This window comes from Euleptes europaea, chromosome 10 (assembly GCF_029931775.1).
Source record: "Euleptes europaea isolate rEulEur1 chromosome 10, rEulEur1.hap1, whole genome shotgun sequence".
Taxonomy (NCBI): domain Eukaryota; kingdom Metazoa; phylum Chordata; class Lepidosauria; order Squamata; family Sphaerodactylidae; genus Euleptes; species Euleptes europaea.
The window spans coordinates 62,834,589-62,854,789 of NC_079321.1; the positions used below are offsets into that span (position 1 = coordinate 62,834,589).

Here is a 20,201-nt window from a genome sequence, read left to right on the forward strand (position 1 = left end):
ACTGTTGACTACTGTATTCAAAAACTACATCTTTCAGATATTGTACTGGTGATAAACAACAAAGGAAGAGAATTAATGCCAGTGTACCCACATATGTACACATATGTATGCATGCTAGCTTCCATGTGGGTTGGCAACTATGCCCACTATACATCCAGAAAACAAAAGTGGGGCTCTTTATAGCTAGTTTCTTCTCTACAAGCGGAACCATTGTGGTTTTCCACTCCAGGATGATGAGACGGTACCATAAGGACCAGGACATCAGCATCCCTGGGCAGCTGCCAAGTTCACCAGGAGGGCCCACTGCTGACCTATGAACTGGGACAGCACAGCAGCTGCCAAAGCGAGCTTTGTTTCTCTGGGTGGCAACAGGAAGATGGGACCCCCTTCGAGCCCACCATGTTCTGGAAGCTTTGCTGTATTCCATGGTGGCTGAGAGATAAAAAAACAGCAGCAGCAAAATGGTAAAATGTCACTATAAAGGAACTATTGATGTCCATTATGAGTTATATGTTATGAAGGGGTGATGAATAAATCATGAGTATGTCTTTTTTATCAATATATTTATAATTCTCAGTTTCTGAATATGTATTTATTGGTGATTAATATATTTTTGTATTACTCCACTGGACATTAAATTGTATCTGATCAAAAGAATTTATACAAAAGGTATTGTGGTGTGTTTGTGACAATATACATAAAATGAATTTTGGCTATATTATTATCTACATTTTAGCATATTTTGTACAATTTGTGTGTTGCATTCATATACGATATATTGTATCCAATCTTTGCAGTATTTTTGTATTTGACACCTAGTGCACACAGCAAACCTTTTGGATGTAGGGGGATTTTTTATGATTTATTAAATACATCTGTCTGTTTTTATATTGATGTTCCCAATGTTGTTGCTGTTGTTTTTCTCAACCTTCCAGGTTTACCCAGTCAATCTGTCTTTTGGTTCGTTCCCCCCCCTTTTTTCCTTTTCCTTTTTTTTGACATAGTATGCAGGTATTAACAACAGCACTAGCAATACTTTCTCGCCTGCAATGAGGAAAAATGGCCCACTTTACTTCTGGCCAAGCCCACCGAAGTGGAAAATAGGACATGAGAGATAGCATTATATATAAATATCTCTGTGTCATCATCAGAATCTATAAATGCAAATGTACACTGCCCTGGAACAATACCCTGGCATTGGGAACAAATATTTTTGTAAAGGAAAAATAATTGTCCATTTTGTTCAACCGGAATACTGTGGCTGTTTATACACTGAACTGATTACATCTAACTCAAGTGTCTGTGCACTTTTAACCTCTGTACCTTGTTGACAAAGTGACCCTGCCAATTATACACTTGTACTCAAGCTCCTTAAAGCCCTGAGTTGGTAATTTTCTTTGGATTGATGTACCAGAACAATTAATCCCAACCCAATCTACTGCTTTTATAAATCACTAGTTCCTACTCAAACATAAGTGAGCCTTCCAGCAGGAAAACGGTTAACACATAATGCGCTCCTAACAAAACTGAACAAATGCATTAGCAGCATGCAAGTGAAGTGAGAGTTATCAATGTGAGAATTAGACTGCATTCCTACAAAAAAAATCCTTTTATCCCTCCTAAAGAGCTGTCCAGCAAGCCGACTATGCCAGGCATCAAGAACAGTAACCAGATTTCTAAGAGAGATACAAAGTCACATACATTTGACATACAAATTGTTCCTGTCCCAAATACTGAACACGTGATTGCTGAAGACCAGATTATGTTTGCATCAGCATGCAGGTTCTGTATTTTTTTAGTGGAATTATCATAGGTAAACTATTTTCTTATCATTTATCTCTGTATTAGGAAAAGCATCACTTTCTTAATTTGAGCGAGGCTACTCTTTATGGCACAGAAACAGGAACAGTATATTTAAAAAACCCTTATTTTCCTGTGTATGACCCCTTGTGTTCCTATGACCTGAATACAGTAGGGATCTCATGGCTATAAAGGCAGTAGGGAAAGCATTAATGTTCAGTTCAATTTTATTGCACATTGCCAAAGGCTGTTACAAAGAATTAACAAAATAAAACTCCCCCCCCCCAAAAAAAAACCTGGATTAAAAACTATAAAAATACATTTGGAAAACAGTTTTAATACTCATTTCATAAGAGAGATAGAGATTTCCATAAGTGTCCATTAGATATCTAATACAGATTAGGTCTTTAACTGACCTGTGCTGACACTAGCATGACTTGGATTTTCTTTGAAGCTAGGGCAAAAAGAGCAAGCTTCTATGAAACATCTGGCTCAGCATCTGCAAGCAGAAATATGGCTTTTCCCCTTTCATACCTTATGAAAGTATTACGTATACGTAAGGGGAGGGCTCATGCTACAAGTTCAGACCTAACCAAGGGGAAGGGCAGCCCAATCTTGAAGGGAGAGCAGTTAGGCAGCGCCTAGGAGTGGTGCAGCCGCACCACCTCCTCCCAGACATCCGGGCCACCGCGGAGAAGGGGGGGGGGAAGGGAAAAAGGAAAAAAAAGGGAAAATATCCCATTGAACAAAGTGAGGATCCCACCAAAAAAGGTGGCACAGCCACGCTGTAGCTCAAGTTCCACGGGAACGCCTTCCCTACGCCAGCACAGGCATTCTCTTCCAGGATTTAGTTCCCGGAGTGGCTGCGCTGGTTGTGGGGTCCGGTGGAGCTCCGTGGCTCCCAGACACCGGCATGTTTGCCATCACACTGGTGTAGGTGCCACTTTATTCCATGATAAAAGTGGCACCTATGATAAAAGATTCGGCCCTCCCCTTCAGGACTGCAGCCTTAGTCAGCCATTTCCTTCAGCTACACAAACTCCCAGCCATAACCCTTCATTAAGTAGCACTATACTTTCTTATGATCCATCCCTGTCAATAATACAGTTTCCAGTGATCTACACAAGGCAAGAAGCCAGGGAAAAGTTACCTCCCTACCCACTCGCTTTCTTAAATTATCTGGCTTTTCTGCCTGCTTTTTCCTCAGGACTCAGTTTTCTCCACCTACTGTTCACTCACCTTAATCTCAATCTGCTGCTTACACTCTCCACTTTCTTTGGCTACCATGCCTGTTAAGAGTCCCCTTCCTATAGGACATCTTCTCACTCACTCAGGTTAAGTTGACAACACAGCATCTCTTGCCTTAGAACCAGTATGAGGTTTTCTTTCCAGCTCAACTGCTTTCTCCCCTCAAAGGAAATTGTCTTCAAAAAAATCCATGCTGCCCATTTTTATTTTTCTGCAATTAGAATGTTCAAGAACATTCTAACAAACCATGTTATATAACCAGAGACATAACTTCACTGCTTCTGTAACCATCACAAATCCCTAAGTACATTAAGTGGGACCCAAGCTAAATTTTTCAGCGGCAAAATAGAACTTTCCTGCTTCCCTCCTTCAACTGTGGACCACTGATCTCCACAAAGTGCTGATTCCGGGGGATAGTGGAACTTGAGGAATGATATGAAGGGGGTCTGCAGTTGTATGGAGGAATTAGTGGAAACTGCCAGTTTCATTGGAATCCAACCCATATTTCTCCAAGTCTTGTACTACCTACTTTAGATAAAAGGCCAAAGTTTATTCAATTCAATATATCAAGAATGTGCTCTTTTTCAGTAAAAATGTTCCTCTATCAATTCCGTTTTCACAATAAAAACCTCTAAAACACAGCAAGGCTGTGTTATTTACTGGGGAAGAAGTAGTTAAAATTAGTTCGTATAACTTCATGCATTATTTTAAGAATGCAAACATGATGAAACAGTATAGTTCAAGTTCACTGAAATCAACAAGGGCCTTTTTCTTGCTTAGGTTGTGCAAATAACACTGGAATCATCATTCTACAGTGCCCTCTTCTGGGAACTTCTTCAAACTCATTCCTTCCACTTGTCCTAAATTCTGCACAAGCTGGTTATACTACACCCAGGATCAGTGCCATGATATTTATGGTTACAGTTTTGTAATTTGCATATGAACACATACACAAAATTTCTTCAGATCAAGAAGGTTAAGATTTGGGAAGAGTTTGCCTTGACTAAGGGCCAACAGAATGTAACAGTCCATTCCTTTCTCTAGATTTAACAGCCACTGGCTATCAGCCACTTCATACTTTAAAAAATGGGAGATGAAATTTAATTTTTCCTTGACACTATAAAGAGATAAGTTGCCACATCTCTCACGCAATTGACCAATATATTTGACAGCAGATAATGCAGTATCCGCTTCGCAGAAAGTGTCTTTAGCTGTTTTATCCAGGGATTGATATGTTTATTTTGTGCAATATTATTTTGTGGACATGCTAAAACAATGTGGGCTAGGGAATCTCTTTGATCAGAGGTAATTAAGGAGGGGTTCTCTCCCATCTTCCATTTAGAAGCCGTGCTGGTCTATGACCGTAACAACAATAAACTAAAAACAAAAACAACAAAAACATTTAGAAGCATTATATTTAAGAACAGCAGAGCTGGGCAAAGTTAGGCAAGATTGCTGAAGACCTTAAGGATAGAAATATTAGATTTGATTTGGGTGGATCCAGCTGGAAGCAGAGGGGGAAATATATTTATATGAATGAGAAGCAGGTGGTGTACGATCGGTGTTAAGAGGATACCTCTGAGTTTCTAGCTGATTTTTTAATCTAATTCCTTCCCAAACTCCCTTCTCTAGTTCCAAAGTGCTGAACAATGACTTCCTACATTTGTACAATAACCTGTACTGTGGTGACTAAGAGAAAATTGGAGCACTTTTACCAACATTTATACAAGCTCAGTGTATAGAAAGATTTTCAGAGACAAACTGTACAAAAACAGAAAAGATTTTATCACTCTGCTTCTGTTGGTTTGGCCAAAAGCACAAGCATATTTTAGAACTGTAGCCCAGTCATATTTCTTGTTATTGAAAAATAGTCTGAACCATTTAACTGCTCTTGTAAAATTATTCATCAGAAAGTGACATTGCAAGAACACAAATAATAAAATATTCTCAACAGGACAGGAAAGCTAGTAAACACCTTTAATTAACAACAGATGCTCTGGGTGTAGGCAGCCTCCAGCAAATGTGAAATCAAAAGTTATTAATTTCTTCATGCAAACACGGGCTCCAAAATGTTTACAAGAGTGTCACTACAGATTTAATAACCAAGCTGTATTTAGCAAGATTAGGATCTCTCCTCAAGCTTTATAGCCTAAAATGCTTTGACTGTGAAGACCCAACCTAGATACGCCAAGGCTGTGACTCTAAGCACACTCCTAACTAGCAATGAGTGATCCCTACGGAAACATCTTCCTGCCCAAATTGACCACTTGTATGCACAGGAGGTTTCTCCAGGGAAACCTCTCTCTATTGGCTGGAGATCAATTGTAATAGCAGGAAATCTCCAGCTAGTACCTGGAGGTTGGCAACCCTAGCCACTGTTGAAAAGGCTGTGGCCCTGGCTGAGGACAGCCAAATAACCTTCGGCCAAGGATCACCAGAAGGTTGTCTCCCGAAGAGTGTAAGGCTTTCTGGGGGGGGTGGTATATTGAGAGAGGCGATCCCATAAATGTAGGGTCCCAAACCATTTAGGGCTTTAAAGGTGAGCACCACCACCTTGAACTTAATCCGGTACTCAATTTGCAGCTAATGCAGCTGACAGAGCAATTGTTGCACATGTGCTCTCCATGGGGTCCCCATAAGAACCTGCGCAGCTGCATTCTGGACCAGTTGTAGCTTCAAGAGCAACCTCAAGGGCAGCCCTGTGTAGAGCGAGTTACAGTAATCCAGTATGGAGGGACCATTGCATGGATCACTGTGGATAGGTCAGGGCGGAACAGGTAAGGGATGAGTTGTCGGGCATGGTGAAAATAGAAAAACGTCATCCTGGCCACATTATAATTTGGTTCTTCAAGGAAAGGGAAATACCCAATGTTACTCCCAAACTCTTGACAGAAGATGGTACCAATTAGATTTCATCAAGAGGTGGGAGTGGATTCTCTCGATCCATGCCTTTCTGACCTAGCCACAGGACCTGTCTTCAATGGATTTAGTTTCAATTAGCTCTGTTTAACCATCTCACTATGGTCCCCAGGCATTCAACCAGGGTATTTAACAAAATACCCAGCTGGCCATCCATCAACAGATACAGCTGGGCATCATCTGCATATTGATGACACCTCAGCCTGAAACTCCTGACTAGCTGGGTGAAGGGGTGCATATAGATATTAAAAAGCATTGGGAAGAAGATTGCCCCCTGAGGGGCCTCACATACTAGTGACACCCTCTGTCCCTTACCTTGGAGAAAAGAGACCAGCCACAGCAAGGCTGTCCCTTGAAGTCCAATGTCAGCAAGGTGGTGGGTCAAAAAATCATGACTGCCCATGTCAAACGCTGTTGATAGATCCAATAAAAACAGCAGCGCTGGCCCATCATGGTCCAGCTGTCACTAAAGCTCATCAGTAAGGGCAACCAGTATGCTAAAGAACTATCAAACACTTGTGGGGTAGTACCTCACTTTCTCTTGTATCCCACTCCCCACACTATTTCCGATTTCCCTCTTCCTGGCAACCCATATCCTCTCCCTTTCCCATGCCTCATTCTTTACTTCTCAGACATTGAGGAACCTACCTTTTATCTACCGCCCATCTTCAGCTATATTTATTACTTATTTACTTCATTTATACCCTGCCTTTCTCCACAGTGAGGACCAAAGCAGCGTACATTATTCTCCTCCCCTCCTTCTTACTGCAAAACAACGCTGTGAGGTAGGTTAGGCTGAAAGTATGTGGCTGGACCAAAATCACCCAGTGAGCTTCCACATCAACATGGGGATTTGAACTTGGGTTTCCCAAACCCTACTCTGAACTCTAACTGCTCCACCACACTGGCTTTCATAGGGTGACTGCTGTTGAACAGTAGCCAGCAGCCAGGCCTAATAGAGTCACACAAGTCAGGCGGGAAGTCATCCAGAGGTTGCTTCCAGGCCTAGGGTTGCCAACCTCCAGGTGGGACCTGGAGATCCCCCAGAATTACAAATGAACTCTAGACGACAGAGATCTGTCCCCATGGAGAAAGGGACTACTTTGAACAGTGGACTCTATGGCATTATATTTGACTGAGGCCTCTCCCCTCCCCAAATCCTGCCCTCCTCAGACTCCACCACAAAATCTCCAAGAATTTCCCATCCGGGAGCTGGCAACCCTAGTCAGTCCTCCCTCAAAGGCCAAAATAGGCCTGAAAAGGACCCTGCCTTTTTACTCACAGAAACCGAGCCTGGAATACTGTGGTTTCCCAGCAACAGCCACAAAGGGAATCTGTTGTTTAAAGCTACAGGTGCTCCTTTTCTGGTTAGAAACAAAAACAAAAAACACCATGTACTTTTTTTTAGGAATAGATAAGAAAATTACTTGGTTATAATTCAGCAGTACATTCATTGTACTTTTATTATCTCAAACATCTAGTCAATCACATGCACAGTTACGGGTTTAACAAGATCAAATTCATCATACCTCAGCTCCACCCATCCATTTTGGCTCGTGAGGAAATTCAGCACATAAAACATCTTTTGATTGGTCAGTTCCCAAGACATGATAGTACAACTTCTGATGCAGGTTTGTTGCCGTTTCAGTTCCTGGGGCAATTAAATATGTTGATTACACATATGCAAAATATACTTCAAAATTTCTTATTAACACTAACAATTTGCAAGTTTTATACTTTCACAGCTCAGAAGCTATTTATTTGATGAGCTAACCAAGAGAACACACATTAATTAAAGAAGCATAAATTTTGTAACACTAATCTGGTTCCTGGATATGTGAAGAAACAATGTAAAATCTGTTTGCCTTTTAAGCATGATTTTTCTTTGATACTGAAGTCTAGCACAGTTAAAGATTTTTAATATTTTACTGTATTTTATTTTTACTGTATTTATCTATATACATATCATAAATAAAAAGAATATAAACTGACAAAAGAACGTTCATAGGCATTCTTCTCTCAGAAAAATGAGATGTTATTTGGCTGCAACTGAAACTTCCATGACTTATAGTGCAACCCTAAGCAGTTTCTAATCCTAAGTATTTAGAATGATGTAAGACTTAACTCTGTTTAGGACTGCAGCATTAAGGGTCAGAAGGTTTTAGTTGAGTGAGAAGGCCAAACAAGAAGCAGTCCCAGGAGGCAGAGAAGCTAAGGGGTGGAGAGCCCAGAGAGCGGGAAGCCAAAGGAAGGGGGCCAGCATTGAGAACAGAAAGTAGATGGAGAGAAGCCAGAGGAAAAGACATGCTTACTCATGAAGTACTACTGTATGCCACTCACCATCACTTTTCCCATCTTGCTTTGGGTAGCAGTTATAGAACATGCCTTTACCATCATGGGTCCAAGACATACAACTGAATTTTACCATTTCCAGTACATCTGGAAGTTCTTCAGCATTGTCCACTTTCATAAATTTAATGGTAACCCAGTCTGACCCACTCGAACTCAAGCCATACGCAAAATATTCACCATCTTCACTGAATGAATAACCTGCACATCAAAAACATACCATGCAATGATTGTCACATCAACAATACTGTATTTTGCATTCTACTGTATGGCTTTCTAATGTTTGTTCTGAATGCACGAACAACAGCTAAACACATGACAATGACAGAACATCCTGAACTTCCAAAAACAAAAACTTTTCAGCTGTTCCTGTTAAAAGTGCATGATTAAAATACACAAATTTAGACAAGTGTCAAATACTATATTTACCAAAAATCCATGACACTGACCTCGCAAAGCCACAGTACCATCATCTGAAAGCTTATTTGGGTCAAGAAATACTTTGGCATCTGCATCCAAGGCATCTTGCACATATAATACTCGTTGGTTCTGAAGGCCGGTATTATAAAAATGAAAATACCTAGAACGTATATATTCATGGATTAAAGGGAAAGTTAATTTTCTGACAGCAACAGTCTAGAATACAGCAACAGAATACAGGCAAACAATCTTCTTCAACAAAATAGATGTGTGTGTAAGTGCCATCAAGTCGCTTCCGACTCATGGCGACCCTATGAATCAGTGTCCTCCAAAATGTCATATCTTTGACAGCCTTGCTCAGATCTTGCAAGTTGAGGGCCGTGGCTTCCTTTATTGAGTCCCTTGACCGAAGAACAGTACACTCCTTCTATCTGGGATAGTCGTCCTCTTCCACCGAGCGCACAGCTTCGGGAGGGACACACATGGAGCAGTGAGGGAGGTAGGGGACACCCGCCTAGTCAGCCAGATCAGCCACATCAACCCTGCCAATCAATGGGGTGACAGATGTCGCAGCCAGATCGCCCTCACATCCACCTTTATTGAGTCAATCCATCTCTTTAGAATGAAATTTTTTGCCCAGATGAAACTGTGCACACTTCTTGTGTCAAAGGGTTGGCATAGATCTAGTCAGGCTGGATTTAGGCAACATCATAAACTCACAAAGTCACTTTAAATAGCACACCATAACATATCAGCATTGCTTAAGCAAGTGTAGAAAGAACATCAGACTTCAGTGGTCCCTCCATTATTTTCCCATCTCATGAACAAGCCATGATTTGGACATAACAGCAAACTATATGCAACTATTACACATGACATAAAATTCAGCTTCCTTAGAAGTTCTTGTACGTTTCTTCCTTGTTAATTATAGCAGTTATATGGCTGTAGCTGGCCATGGCTTTTTGTTCCCTGGTGGACCAAGTAGGCCTTATTTTACTTAGTTGAGATGAAATGGAGGGGCACCATTTTTTTTAAAGTCCCTTACATACCTTTTTCCTTTTTTGAAATGACAACTATACTTGGGATAGTCATACAGTTCAGTCATCCGTTCTTTAAACAGGCCTCGGACTGTGCATTGTTCAAGAAAGGGCACTGTGATCTTATTTTGTGCCTCCACAAAAGCCTAGGGAAGGAAGAAGAACTTTAAAAAACTGAATCAGAAGATATTTTATAAGCAACAGCACTTATTACGCTAGGGGGGAAATTAGGCAATGCTTAGGCGCCGCCTCATAATTAGAGTTCTGAATGTAGCCCCACATGCTTTGCCGGGAATACTGCCTCCAACACTATTGCAGGGCTTCCTGTATTTAGCAATGCAGTTCTGCCAAGCAATCTACTCAATAATATCACAGCTAAACTGGTTACCTAATTTTGGGGACAGGATATCCAAAGCAATCTGTCTGGTTCTCCAATTACCACCCTTTCCTTTCAGCAGCCCTGGTGAAATGTGTGCTTTGCATACACGTTTTCAAGCAGATTGTTGCAGAGAGATTAGCAAGTAAGCGTTAATTTCTTCTTTATAAACCCTCCAGGTTGTCAATCTAGTTTCAGAATACCACAGGATCAAGGGACTCTTGCAACCTGCTTTTGGGTGTTACCACTCCATATATGAACATACACAGTTTTAGCGCTTCATAACTACCTAAATAAAGAAAGAGGTTTTTAAAGAGATTAAAGGGGCAACGACTGATACCTCTATGGCATTCTTCATCTAAATTCAAACAGTGACCCAAGAACTGTGCTTTACCGTGCTCATTCTTTCCAGCCCAATTCTGTGCAAGAAATAATGAGTACGCTGAATTGCTGCCTCAGAATTACATCTGAGATGGTTTACCAGCAGATACTGAGATGTTGTAAATACAATAAAAGGGAAAATAAGGAGAGAATGAACAGTTGAATAAAGAGTTCAAGAGGGAACATAGTATATTAGTTCCTATAAAATAACTTGGCAGTTTTTACAACGTAGTTCATAGCACTAAAAAAAAAATCAATTTCTTTTTAAGAGGCCACTAGAGTGCGCAATAATATTATGTTCCAGTTCAAGGCTCCAAAGAGAGTGATATGAAAAAGCTAATTTCAGACTACCTTGTACAACAACCAGAGTCACAAGATTAAGCTTTCCATGACAACCAGTGGCGACAAAATAAGAAATGCCTGATGCTTTTAAAGATGACAGTTAAATGTAGCTGTTTCCATTTTCAGGACACCCTACAGAGTACTGGCTTTGTGGCAGAATCTTGGCCTGAACAGAGTACATTCCAGAATACTTGTTTAAAGTCAGGGCCCCTCTAAAATGACATCCATAAATGCTGTTTTTCAAACTAGATCAAATATGCTTTAGCCTGGTATGGCCATAGGCTAGGATATCGCCTACAATCTCCTCAGATGGAATAATTTCCATCAGTAAAAGCATCACTTGGCTGTGGCTCAGCGGTAGAGCATCTGCTTGGCATGCAGAAGGTCCCAGGTTCAATCCCCAACATCTCCAGTTAAAGGGACTAAACAAGTAGGTGATGTGAAAGACCTCTGCCTGAAACCCTGGAGAGCTGCTGCCGGTCTGAGTAGACAATACTGACTTCAATGGACCAAGGGTCTGATTCAGTATAAGTCAGCTTCATGTGCTCATGAGCAATCTTAAATTATGGTTTTAAATTCTGGTTTTCATAATTGTTATTTTATATTGTAAGCCTCCTTGAGTTCCATAAGGTAGAAAGGCAGCTAATAAAACTTTTAAATAAATAGATGAACTCCTCTCCCCTCTGCAGTCCCAAATGCCCCCTGAAATGCCACTCCTGGAGGATGGAGGAGCACCCCAAGAATATCTTGGGGATTCAAAACGGAGGACTGCAGAAGGAAGGGAGAATCAGCCAAATTGCGTCCCTTTGTGAGGGTAGTACTTTTAGGCAGGATCCAACCCATTGTATTGATCTCACTAGTGATGTTCCTTCCCAACTATTCAGTGTGAATTCCACTTCCCTTGCTTTCTCAGAATTAACTATGGTTTAGGCATTGTCTGACCACATTGTCTTATAATCAGGATTTGAAAGCCCTCCACAAACCATGATTAGAAAAATGTTATATTAGTTAATAGCAGTTCAGACAGACTACTAAACTATGGTTAAACTGGGAAAGAAAATAAGGGAAGAAGAATTTGCCCCCAAAGAGAACCCACAAACTTTTACTCAATTTTTTTAATACTTAAGTGAAATTCATGTGCATGTCCACATCGCCATATACACACATACTCTGGGAACCCACTTCAATTTGCAATTTGTCAAGGTTATCAACAAACTATAACATCAGAATGGATTCTTGGGGCATAACTTATATCAAACGAAACCACCCAATTTGCAAACAGATGCTAGATTTTACACAATTATTGAAAATTGAAGTGTGGACTATTCTGTAGCTTCATAGCATCTCACAGCAAAGTGAGCTGAAAATGTAGGAAGACTTTGAGGCCAAACTGCACACATCACTGAAAGACCCATGAACGAGTCCACCTCAGTTTTTTTTTTTTTTAAGTCAATAGCGGCCACCTCAGGGCTCAAAACCACCTCGCTACAAACTGGTCATTTTAGGAAAGAGGTTGGAGGTTAGGAGGTGGGAGGGAAGCTGGCAGACAAGAGACATGGTCACAGTAGACAAGCTACTCCTGACTTTCCCCAAGCACTGGAGATCCAGCCTATTTTGAAATGAGACTGGCACATTGTGTCTACCTTCAGTCCTCCAGAACTTTCAAAATATACAAGAAGCCTGTACTGAATATGGCCACTCTAGCTAAGAGACACAACAGGTCACTTTCAAGCGCTTTGCTGCCAAAATGCAACACAAGACTTTAAAGTTCTCTGGTGACCACTGTTGATGTTCCTATTCCAACACTGGCTGACTCCACAAGGAGGTTTTTGCCATTTCAGCGACTCTAGCTGTCATGTGGAAACAAAAAAGAAAAGAAAAGGTGTACATCATCGTCCATTCCTGTTCAAAGTGTGAACAGGCCATTTTGTTTCTGCTAAGAACTCTGCTTTTTTAAACCTGAAAGATCTTCCCCAGTATGGCATTGTGGGGACAATCTTTTTCATGTGTCTTGAAAGGAAGGAATACCTTATGTTTGAATGAAAGGAAATATCCATTTGCCCTCTTAGTGAACCGCTTCACTGCACTGACACCAACCAAAATGAGACTAAAAGAAAAACGGTCAGGGCAAGCCTTCGGAAGGTGTTACCTTGCAAGCAGGTGACATCAGCAATTGCCTATTAACTCATATTCTCTGTGGGGGCTATCAGAAGGCCCACCACAGTTTCAGCATTTTGGACAATGAGCAAAACAGAAATGTTCAGTACGTATTTCTTATAAAAGCAGCACCTTTAGTGGGTGAGGTTGTTTACGTCATTTTGCAAATCAACTTTTGGGGCAACTTTTCAATACACACTCTGGTATTTGGAAAGCAACAGAAAAAAATTGCCTGTGCTATGATTGCGAACTGCTATTACTTTACACCAATCCTGACTGGTGTAACAGTCAGTGTATTGGCCTGGGACCTGAGAAATTCAGATTCAAATCTCTAAACTGCTCTGAAGCTCACTGGGGACATAATGAGAAGTAAGAACCAAGTATGCTTCCATGATCTCCTTGAAGGAAGAGCAAGATAAAAAAATGGATATCTAGGTAAGATTACTTTTTGAGGTACCCTTGTGTATATTAAATCATGCGGTCCCCCAACAAAGTATGAGAGGATAACTTTTTTCCTAAGATTTTGCTATTAAAGTCCTTGAACCAACCTCTGTTTCCTTTAGAGATTGGTGATTCTCAGGATTGCTGGCTTCCTACATAGTTTGCTTGCTTACGCTATCTAGACATGTCAAATTAAAAGTATTGCTTGTCTATCCTATAGTTAACCGTGGTGCATTGCTCTTCCGTGCAGAAGGCAGCACCAGCTTGAATTATTACAGATTTCCCCTTGTTATGTGAGTTAGGTGAATTTGGGCAATGCGGATTTATCACCCTTGCAGAAGTCTGAATGTCATATTTACCGCCAGAAACAGTTATACAAAAGCGCACCACCAGAAGAAACATAACTCTACTGTCCCTAATGTGCAGCAATAAAAAATAGTGAAAACCACTGTCTGCTCCAAAATTCACAGGCTGCTTCTACAAAGTCCTGGGCAAATGAAGGCTGGAAGAAATCCCCAAGTTTGGCACTTCCAGAAGCAGGGCACACTGATAATTTATTCACTATTTACTAGGGAGAGAACGGCAGTCCCACAAAAACAGGTATTAGGACCAGAACTATTAAATTTGTTCATGAATGATCTGGAACTGGGGGTGAGCAATGTAGTGGTGGAGCCTGCAGAGGATGTGAAATTATTTAGGACGGAGGTTCTCTCTAAAGAGGGTAAGCGGGAAAAAGTGTTCCAAATAAAGTTCAATATAAGCAGATACAAGGTGATGCACACTGGGAAAACAATCCTAACTTCAAATATACGTTGATTGAATCTGAACTGGAAGAGGTTGAGAGGGGGAAAATATCTTTGGGTTAAAGTGGACAGCTCGACTCAGTGCACGGGAGCAGTGAAAAATGCCAACTCGTGCTGTGGATTATTATGGAAGGAATTGAAAATATAACAGCCGCTACAGGAATATTCTGTACAGTAGTTCCGTATTCATACGGAATACTATGTACAGTATGAGAACCAAGACAATGAAGGGGTTGGAGCACCTTTCCCAAGAGGAAAGGCTAAAGAATTCTTCAGTTTAGAAAAATAGGTGACACGATAAAGGCTTATAAAATTGTCCATGGAGATGAGATAGAGAATTTCTTCACTGTCAGTAGATGCAGCAATGGCCACAAGCATGATGGCTTTAAAGTGCGGGGGGGGGGGGGGGTGTTAGACACATGCATGGAGAAGTCTACAAGTCATGGCTGCTATTCATGGTAATAAAAAGGAACCTCCAGAGTCAGAGACAGCTAACTCTGAATACTAGGACTTGGGGGTAACATCAAGAGGAGGCCTTGCCCTAAACGCCCTGTCTGCTGGCCCTCCAGGGCAAAAGGTTAGAGCAGGATACTGGACCAGATGAACCACTGGTGTAATTCAGCAGGTTCTTCTTATGTTAAGTCAGAACATGGGGCGGGATGTGGTTATGATAAACCACTGTCTGAACTGCCTCCTCCTGCTCTCTCCTGTTCTCCAGCCCTGTTTTTCTTGCAGGGGAGCTTTCTTCTCTGACCTAGTTCTTCCATTCCCTCTAAGCTGATCTACCAATACACAAGCCATAGATCGATATCATTCCAGCATCTGCCACTTTCTCTGATCTACAAAAATTCTCAGTCTAGATTTCTAAAATGTTGCAACATATCATTTCTTCATCTGCTGGGGAGGAAAAAAACCCTTCCAGGAACAACATTCAGTTGTACAGTTCTTGGAAGTCTGCCATGATGTGAGTTTTCTTTTTAAAAAATTGAATTAGGAAAATTCTTGAATAATTTTCCCCATGCAATTCAGTGGCAATAATTATATTATTAATTTTATGAAACCATTTTTATAAATGGAAACTTTGGGACCACATTACTGCATCTGCCCTATCCAGCCTCACCAGTTGCCTGTGGCAATTTAGACCATTTGGTTTGCCACTGCCTCTTCTAAGCTGAAGCCTCATCTCAATACCCCAAAAGCAATAATCTCTAGTTCTATTCACAATATCATAGTATATGCAACAGGAGAGGGAGGGGAAAGGCAAGATCATATTCAGCAGCTTTAAACTGTTTTACATCAGATTAGGTTGGCCCATCTGAACCAGGACTATATACTCTGATGAACAGCCTCCCTCCAAGGCATCAGTCTCTCTCACCACTAGTACCCAAGGTGTTTTTAAATGGAATTGCTGGAGACTGAAACAAACTTCTCCCTCACACCAGCTGCAACCCAACTCATCCCTTCTTCCATAAAGGAGTTCCTAGGATGAAACCCATGGGCCTCAAGGAAGTAGTTAATGCATTAAAAGATTTGCATCCCATTTTGCTTGGCAGGAAATAACAAACTAGCTGGAATTACCATTTCTGATGCAAACTGTTCATGAGTCAATTATAAGCGAAGTTACACCCTTCTAACTCCACTGAAGTCAATGAGGTTAGAAAGGTGTAACTCTACTTTGGATTGCACTGTGTGAGGCCTAAACATTTCCTATGCACAATTACAAGGTTCCGGGACTGGCACCACATTTGAGCACTGCTTTGCACCTCTAGCTTGCAAAGGTATCTGCACCAAGACAACTAATATTATAATAAAGTGTTACCTTTGTTTGTTCACTATCAGGATCTTCGAGCCAGCTGTACGGGTCACATACTTTACAGCCATGATAATCTTGCACCTGAATTTAAAAGAACAGACTTTTTTTTAAAATAAAGCAATCCTTAATCACATTATGATTTATATCAAAAATTGTTCCTGGTACCTAATATGCTGAGATGGAAAACTAGTTTTAGACAGCCACCTGATAGCACAGCAGTGACCTATTCTAAAACAGTTTGCCTGGATGAAATAAGGGTGTTAAAAGAATGGTACATTTTGCAGAAGCTTGCATGCCCGTCACAAAACCTCTGGTACCAGAAAGCAATCAGGATTGAATTACAGTAAACTTTCAGCAGTGAGCAATGACCAGTGAGGACCGAAGCAACAGGAATGATTTTACTGAATAACACAATCAAATCACGGGTGTAGTGTAGGCAGGTAGTTATAGAACAAACTGTTCAAGAGACCCCGTAAAAAAGCTACCTCCTGCAAACACACCTCAAGGTTGCTAGCCACTCTGGGGAAGTATTTCTTCTCTACTCAAACAAAAGGTGTTTAGGTCTACGCAAAACGTTTGAGAAAACAGTTATTAGTTACTGGCTTTTAGGGGAGATTCTCACCATATAGTTGCCCGCTTTTCCATATGCAGAAACACCATATATTTGCCCCATTTGCCATATGCAGAAATACAATGTATGAACCAGCAGATAAGCTACCACTGCAGCAGCTAATATAAATGGAAAATAGTGATCACTGGCACCTGTGCACCTAAATGGGGTTTCTTTCCCCAGCAGGGCTAGAAACACTGGGAGATGGGGGGGGGGGGCATGTATCCCAAAAGCTAAAGTCATACTCTTTCAGTCCTCTAACACATCAGTACCTCAAATACATACAATCCCTGGCATCTCCAGTTAAAGGGACTAGGCGAGGAGGTGATGTGAAAGACCTCCGCCTGAGACCCTGGAGAGCCGCTGCCGGTCTGAGTAGACAATACTGACTATGACGGACCCAGGGTCTGATTCAATATAAGGCAGCTTCATGTGTCCATTTGGGGAGGGGCCGTGGCTCAGTGGCAGAGCCTCTGCTTGGCATGCAGAAGGTCCCAGGTTCAATCCCCGGCATCTCCAGTTAAAGGGACCAGGCAAGTAGGCGATGTGAAAGACCTCCGCTGCCAGTTTGAGTAGACAATACTGAGTTTGGTGGACCCCAAGGGTCTGATTCAATATAAGGCGAATGTGTTCATTTGAGGGGGGAGGGGCGGTGGCTCAGTGGCAGAGCCTCTGCTTGGCCTCGCAGAAGGTCCCAGGTTCAATCCCCGGCATCTCCAGTTAAAGGGACCAGGCGAGTAGGTGATGCGAAAGACCTCCGCCTGAGACCCTGGAGAGCCGCTGCCGGTCTGAGTAGACAACGCTGACTTTGCCGGACCCAGGGTCTGGTTCAATCTAAGGCAGCTGTCATGCGCCCGTGCGAGTCCACGCGACAGTTCAGTGCGAAAGCCGACCCTCTTGCCCATATCCTGCAGATTCCCGGGCTGCCGTCCACAGGATGCAGCCTTGAGACTTCCCCACGAGACTGTCGCTTTCCAAAGGCTAGTAGAAGAAAAGGGCAAGAGCCCAGGAGCACCTGAAAGACTAACAAAAATATATTTTCTGGTAGAAAAGGGGCAAGAGCCCAGGAGCACCTGAAAGACTAACAAAAATATATTTTCTGGTAGAAAAGGGGCAAGAGCCCAGTAGCACCTGGAAGACTAACAAAAATATATTTTCTGGTAGAAAAGGGGCAAGAGCCCAGGAGCACCTGGAAGACTAACAAAAATATATTTTCTGGTAGGAAAGGGGCAAGAGCCCAGGAGCACCTGAAAGACTAACAAAAATATATTTTCTGGTAGGAAAGGGGCAAGAGCCCAGGAGCACCTTACAGACTAACAAAAATATATTTTCTGGTAGAAAAGGGGCAAGAGCCCAGTAGCACCTGAAAGACGAACAGAAAATATTTTCTGGTAGGAAAGGGGCAAGAGCCCAGGAGCACCTTACAGACTAACAAAAATATATTTTCTGGTAGAAAAGGGGCAAGAGCCCAGGAGCACCTGAAAGACTAACAAAAATATATTTTCTGGTAGAAAAGGGGCAAGAGCCCAGTAGCACCTGAAAGACTAACAAAAATATATTTTCTGGCAGAAAAGGGGCAAGAGCCCAGGAGCACCTTACAGACTAACAAAAATATATTTTCTGGTAGAAAAGGGGCAAGAGCCCAGTAGCACCTGAAAGACGAACAGAAAATATTTTCTGGTAGGAAAGGGGCAAGAGCCCAGGAGCACCTGAAAGACTAACAAAAATATATTTTCTGGTAGGAAAGGGGCAAGAGTCCAGGAGCACCTGAAAGACGAACAAAAAATATTTTCTGGCAGGGTGCGAGCTTTCGGGAGCCACAGCTCACTTCTTCAGATACGGTATCTGAAGAAGTGAGCTGTGGCTCCCGAAAGCTCACACCCTGCCAGAAAATATTTTTGTTAGTCTTTAAGGTGCTCCTGGGCTCTGGCCCTTTCCTACCACTGCAGACAGACGAACCCGGCCACCCACTGGGAATTGTCTCCAAGGGCTAAAGGGGTCGTGTTGGGGGTGCTAAGAGCAGCCAACCGGTCCAGCCCAGAGCTCGAAGGCGAGGGATCCGCGTGGCCGGCGGCAAAGGACAGCCGGGGCCTCCCCACCGGGGGTGGGCCGCAGAGACCCCGACCCAACCCCCGACCCCCGGACGGCACTCACCGACGACTCGTCCCGGTACACCTCCGGGTACTGGAAGACCTGCATGCTGGCGGGGAAGGGCGGGACGCGGGGACAGGAAGGAGCAGGCCACGCGACGGCCCCGGCTTCCCTTCTGCCGGCGAGGGGCGTGGAAAAGGCGGGGCCCCGCCCCCCACGGCACCGAAACAAGGAGCGGCCGCCTCCGGCAAGAGAGGCCGCCGAGGGAGCGGCACGGCGCCCCCTGCAGGAAGGCGGCGGCGGCGGCGCGGCGGCCCGTTGGGCTCCTGTTTGGCTTGGATCAGGCCCAGGCCCGTCGAGTCCCACAGTCTGTTCACACAGTGGCCAAACCAGGTGCCTCCAGGAAGCCACAAATAAGACGGCTGCAGCAGCACCGTCCCGCCTGTGTTCCACAGCACCTAATCTTATTACATATAATATAATTATAATAAGAACATGAGAAAGGCCCTGCTGGATCAGGCCCGGGCCCGTCGAGTCCAGCAGTCTGTTCACACGGGTGGCCCAACTTGGTGCCTCCAGGAAGCCCCCAAACAGCACGACTGCAGCAGCACCGTCCTGCCTGTGTTCCACCGCACCTAATATAATAGGCATGCTCCTCTGATCCTGGAGAGAATAGGCATGCATCATGATGGCTAGTATTAATTTTGACTAGTGGCCATGGATAGCCCTTTCATAAGAACATAGGAAAGGCCCTGCTGGATCAGACCCAGGCCCGTCGAGTCCAGCAGTCTGTTCACACAGCGGCCAACCAGGTGCCTCCAGGAATCCACAAACAAGACGACTGCAGCCGCACCGTCCTGCCTGTGTTCCACCGCACCCAAAACAATAGGCATGCTCCTCTGATCCTGGAGAGAACAGGGATGTATCGTGACGTATTCATTTTGACTAGCAGCCATGGATAGCCCCATCCTCCATAAGAACATGAGAAAGGCCCTGCTGGATCAGACCAAGGCCCATCAAGTCCAGCAGTCTGTTCACACAGTGGCCAACCAGGGACCTCCAGGAAGCCCAAAAACAAGACAGCTGCAGCAGCACCATCCTGCCTGTGTTCCACCGCACCCAAAACAATAGCCATGCTCCTGTGATACTAGAGAGAATAGGGATGCATCATGACTGGTATTCATTTTGACTAGCCCCATCCTCCATAAGAACATGAGAAAGGCCCTGCTGGATCAGACCAAGGCCCATCAAGTCCAGCAGTCTGTTCACACAGTGGCCAAACCAGGTGCCCCTAGGAAGCCCCCAAACAAGACGACTGCGGCAGCACCGTCCTGCCTGCGTTCCACAGCACCTAAGATAATTAAAAGGTAAAGGTCCCCTGTGCAAGCACCGGGTCATTCCTGACCTATGGGGT

General features: G+C 43.2%; 1 protein-coding gene across 1 annotated transcript in view; it reads right to left on the minus strand.

Moving 5' to 3' along the window:
- Positions 1–18,898, minus strand: part of PREP (prolyl endopeptidase) — an 83,774-nt gene extending 64,876 nt beyond the window's left edge. Inside the window, exons 1-6 of the mRNA XM_056856421.1 lie at positions 18,851–18,898; positions 16,093–16,167; positions 9,786–9,919; positions 8,766–8,896; positions 8,308–8,517; positions 7,497–7,618 (exon numbers count right to left, since the gene is read on the minus strand). Of these exons, the coding sequence (XP_056712399.1) occupies positions 7,497–7,618; positions 8,308–8,517; positions 8,766–8,896; positions 9,786–9,919; positions 16,093–16,167; positions 18,851–18,895 (717 nt within the window). The 5' untranslated portion in view covers positions 18,896–18,898. The remainder of the gene's footprint in view (positions 1–7,496; positions 7,619–8,307; positions 8,518–8,765; positions 8,897–9,785; positions 9,920–16,092; positions 16,168–18,850) is intronic.
- Positions 18,899–20,201: the final 1,303 nt, after the last annotated feature.